The 4,484-nt window shown below is 42.2% G+C and overlaps 1 protein-coding gene across 1 annotated transcript in view; it reads right to left on the bottom strand.

The window, feature by feature from the left end:
* Positions 1-1,188: 1,188 nt before the first annotated feature.
* Positions 1,189-4,484, bottom strand: part of LOC106536188 (thyrotroph embryonic factor) — a gene marked incomplete at its 3' end in the record, with an annotated part of 5,874 nt that continues 2,578 nt past the window's right edge. Inside the window, 3 exon segments of the mRNA XM_014033395.1 lie at positions 1,189-1,605; positions 3,175-3,395; positions 3,476-3,847. Of these exon segments, the coding sequence (XP_013888849.1) occupies positions 1,390-1,605; positions 3,175-3,395; positions 3,476-3,847 (809 nt within the window).

Genomic DNA, 4,484 nt, shown 5'->3' with positions numbered 1-4,484 from the left:
CAACAACACAATGATCACTCAAATCATTGCAGAAGACACCCACAGATGAGAATTTGTGGGGAGCATTTGTTAGAATTAGATCAATCAAGGTAGATTTATCAGGACTTTTTAAATTTGGCCTTGTGGGTAAATTAATCAGCTGGCTAAGATTAATAGTCACAGAAAGATTTAAATTCATCCGAAACTGCATTTAACCAATCCCAGTTGGTCTCCCACTAATAAAAGTTCATTAAAATTTAGGTTAGACAAAAGATGCTTTAAGGATGACAATGCCTCCTTGGTGGCAGAAGGAGGCCTATAGCACCCAACAACAGTTATAGACAAAGACTTTGCTATTTCCACATTCAAGGCCAAACATTCCATTTGTTTGCATTTAGACACAGATAAAACCATTGAAGTATTAAATTTAGACTTAACATAAATAGCAACACCACCACCTTTCCTAGGCCTGTCAGTGCGATAAACATTATATCCAAATATGTTAATATCTTCATTAACACTTATTTTTTCTCACTGGCCTTCAACCCAACTGAGATTTGATTTTACTCAATTTTTACTGTATTGGTGCTGATTTTACTTATTTAACTGTGTGATTTTATTGTGTTTTTGTATTCAGTTTTTATTTTTTGTGTTCAGCACTTTGTTTCAGCAGTGGCTGATATTATAGCGCTTTATAAATAAAGTTTGATTGATTGATTGATTGATTTTTTTCACACCATGTCACCTGTCTGGATCTGTTATTATCTCACTCTGAAGCACAGAGGAGTGTCAGAGGTGAGCTCGTTTCAACTGATTTTTACAATGCGGTCTCATTTCTGGACTCAATAATTTTGCCGATATTTCAGTTAAAATACATGAGTAAAAATATTTATCTGAGTAAAATACTACCCCCCAACTTTATGGATGATTTTATGGATTAAATTTTACGCATTATACTTGAATAAATACGGTAATTGTGGTATTTAGCCGATAACGATTAATCCCCGAGTCCCTGGACACACTTACGTCCTGGTCACATGACGAATTTAGTGGGAAACATTTGCTCTTCATAAAAATTTGTTCCAAATTGTGTAAAAATTACAGACTTCAGAATATACATAAACTTTAAATTGTGTTGACAGATAAATAAATTATAAACATTTTTTTTAAATGTTCATCATATTTGAAGCGGAGGAGCACCGAGTGGACTCTGCCTGGTGGCATTAATCGTATTAATCGTCAAGTGCCAAAAAATAAATAGATTAAAGTTTTTCTGATGATTAATTGCACAGATACGTGGTGTTCGCTATAGGGTTGGGCATAATGGTGAGTCCATCCCAGCTTCTGTTAAGGTTCACACGCTCCACACCATGCAGCACCACAGTGGGTCTGATTCTTCCTGAGGAGTCCTTACACGGGTCCAAACTTAGCTTCGTAGCGACTGACGACATTCTGGTATCGGCCACACTCCTTCCGTAGCTCTGCGACCTCTGACCTCAGAGCTGCGTTCTCGCGCTCCAGGAAAGCTGCTCGGACCGTGATCTGGTTCTCCTTCAGCCTGCGGGCGTCTCGTGAGCGTTTGGCGGCGATATTGTTCTTTTTCCTCCTCTGCCAGTACTTCTCATCCTGGGAATGTGGGAAAAATAAAACGTGTCATCAGCTGAAATACTACGGGTCCCACAAGAGCTGGTAAAGAAAAGCAGCAGGGAGTGGGAGGGAATCAAACCGTCAGTCAGAGACTGCTGAGTCACTGTGAGTTGCAGGAAACTGAAACAAGCTTATGCTCCTTTACAGACAGTTACAGCAGAACCACTTGGGTTTATTTCAAGTTTTTAAAGACTGTTTTCCCATCATGCTTTGAGGCTGAGAGCCTGCTGCATGAGACAAGATTTTATTTCCTGATGAACTACATTCTCTCTCAGGTCTGGTTCTTCCTCACCTTTACCTCAGATCAGTCATTGTTCTTTAACCTCAACTCATCAGAAACTATTTGACTGTAATTATTTTTCCTTAGCTCTGTCATTGAGCTGTGGCCATTACCCAAGTTTCAGTCTTACAGACTTTCAGTACACACTACCAGACTGGTTTCAGCTTGTTTTTATCTGACAAATGAGACTGGGACTGAACCTTATGGAGGGACCACTTCATCGATGTTAAACTGACTGCTGGGATATGAAACCATGTCTGCAGGAAGCTTTATACAATTTGAGTGGGAGAAAAGGGGTAGCTTGAGTAGTGGGTAAGAAAGTCATGTTTGTGTGTGTGAAAGAGAGAATGGATGAGTGACAAATACTGTAAAAGCTTTACAGATCCTGGGAAGGTAAAAATAAATAAATAAAGCAATAAATAAATCTGTTGTATCCTACGTTGCCAGGCAGATTGCAGGCTGTATTTTGGGTCAGAACACTGTGACTGTAACCATGTTTCCATCAAGGCTTTTTGATGCACATTTAGAAGTGTTGCATTACAAATGTGAAAAAAAAGTCGGATGGAAACAGCAAAATAAAATAAAAAATCCTCAATTCGCTAAAAAGTTTTTACGCTCACTTGAGGTGGTTTTTGGATGATTCACAAAGTAGTTAATGCGCAAAACGGGAGATGGAAACATGTTTGCTGAATAAATTCTGACGTAGCGCATATTTACCTCACGTTCAGCTGTTTCTGCTTTCCTGCCTCGTCCCTCGTCCTCGCCTTTCTGTTGCGTAGTTTAACATTGCGTTTATTTCCCTACGTCTCCTGGCAGCGTTAAACATAGCCTGTACTAGCTGAATAGATACAATAATTACAACTTGACCAATAGCAAGGCATTCACGAAAAAATCGCTCCATTGTCCCGAGATGATTAGCCTCTGCTAGTTAGCAAGTTTCACTTCCTGTTTACTACCGCAAAGCTTGTCGCCGATATGTGACGTAATCGCGCGTTGCGTAGCCTCGTCTGACGTAATCGCGCGTTGCGTAGCCTCGTCTGACGTAATCACACGTTGCGTAGCCTCGTTTATTTGCAACAAACATTCGAGAGGGAAACTAGATGGAAGCAGTCTAGATTCAAAATTTTATTTATTTAATTTTTTGCGAATTTTGAAAAGTTCGATAAAACTTCTCTCTACCACTGGATGGAAACAGGATTTGTGCTGCAGGTAAAAGGAGAAGTGACTGAAGGTCTGAAGAAGCAGTGTGTGGGCAGGTGAGAGCTGACCTTCTGCTCCTCAGGGACGAACACCTTCTTGGCCTTTTTGATCATGGGTTGAGGCTTGAGCTCGTCCTCGCTGAACTTGTGTTTGCGCGGGTCGAACAGTTCACCCCCGGGAACACTGGACAGAACCAGGTCTGTGGGATCGGGCTCGTAGTTCACCTCTACCTCTATGTCTTCTGGATCGAGGGGTTGGGGCGTCACGCCATCCTCGGAGGTGGTCACCTCTGAGGAAGGTGAAATGTGAAACATGAGGTGGAACCAAAGGTTGATGACAGAAACCAAGTGTGGGCCACAAGAAGCTCACCTGTGCTTACATCACACGTAACGTCAGAGTCGCTCTTTGTGATGATCAGCAGCTCGTCCTCGCTCTTATCCAGCTCTTGAATGGGCATCAGTGTCACAGCACTGACCTTCACCTCCTCAGAAGGAATCATCTTGTCTTCCCCCGTCATGGCAGCAAGTTCCTCCTTTAAGGCAGCGGCATCGGGGGAAGCCGGGATGTCATTTTCCAGGAGGAACTCCTCTAGGTCCATGTATTCCAGGTGGAAGCTCTCACCATCATAGGGAATGGTTTTGTCCCATATGGCAGGGGTCAGGGCGGCTGAAGGACCCATCTCTCCTCCTCCTCCCCCCAGGTCAATGTTACCGCTAAGACCCAGCTTCTCCTTTTCTGTGTCTGAAAACAGAAGAGGGCGGGAACAAGTTGTCAGGCTGAAAACATTGTGCTTTCATTAAAACTTTCCATCACAGCCTTCCTGCCTGTACTTCTGCTCACGCACACCCGAAACACTCGGGTCATGAGAGGATCCACGATCAACCCTCCCATTCTGGGTGGAACTCAGGTCAAAAAGTTGAACTGGGCTGGTGTTCTTGATGTGTAAAGTCTGAGCTGAAAATGTGATCACATGAGATGAAATGTTTTCGTGCCTACTGCTGCAACACAGCAGACCACCAGTCTGTCCCACCAGCAGACCACCAGTCTGTTCCACCAGCAGACCACCAGTCTGTTCCACCAGACTGGTTCTGTTCCACCAGACTGGGAGTTGGGATCTCACTTCAGTTTTCTTTTTTTTTTTTACATGCATCGAAAGGTTTTTAGCGTTCATCTCTACTTTACCTTTTCTTGTCCTCCACCCTGACTGGGATCAGAGTGTTGTATAAAGTACCACAAAGTGATACTTGAGTAAAAGTATCTTACCAAAAACTACTTTGATAAAATTTTAAGTCTCCTTTAGGAATATTACTTGAGTAAAAGTATTAAAGTATCTGATTTTTTTGTACTTAAATATTAAAAGTGAAGGTATTGATTTAAA

This window comes from Austrofundulus limnaeus, unplaced genomic scaffold, assembly GCF_001266775.1.
Source record: "Austrofundulus limnaeus strain Quisiro unplaced genomic scaffold, Austrofundulus_limnaeus-1.0 Scaffold1723, whole genome shotgun sequence".
Taxonomy (NCBI): domain Eukaryota; kingdom Metazoa; phylum Chordata; class Actinopteri; order Cyprinodontiformes; family Rivulidae; genus Austrofundulus; species Austrofundulus limnaeus.
The sequence above is the reverse complement of the archived record's forward strand: the minus strand, read 5'-3'. Positions and strand labels throughout refer to the sequence as shown.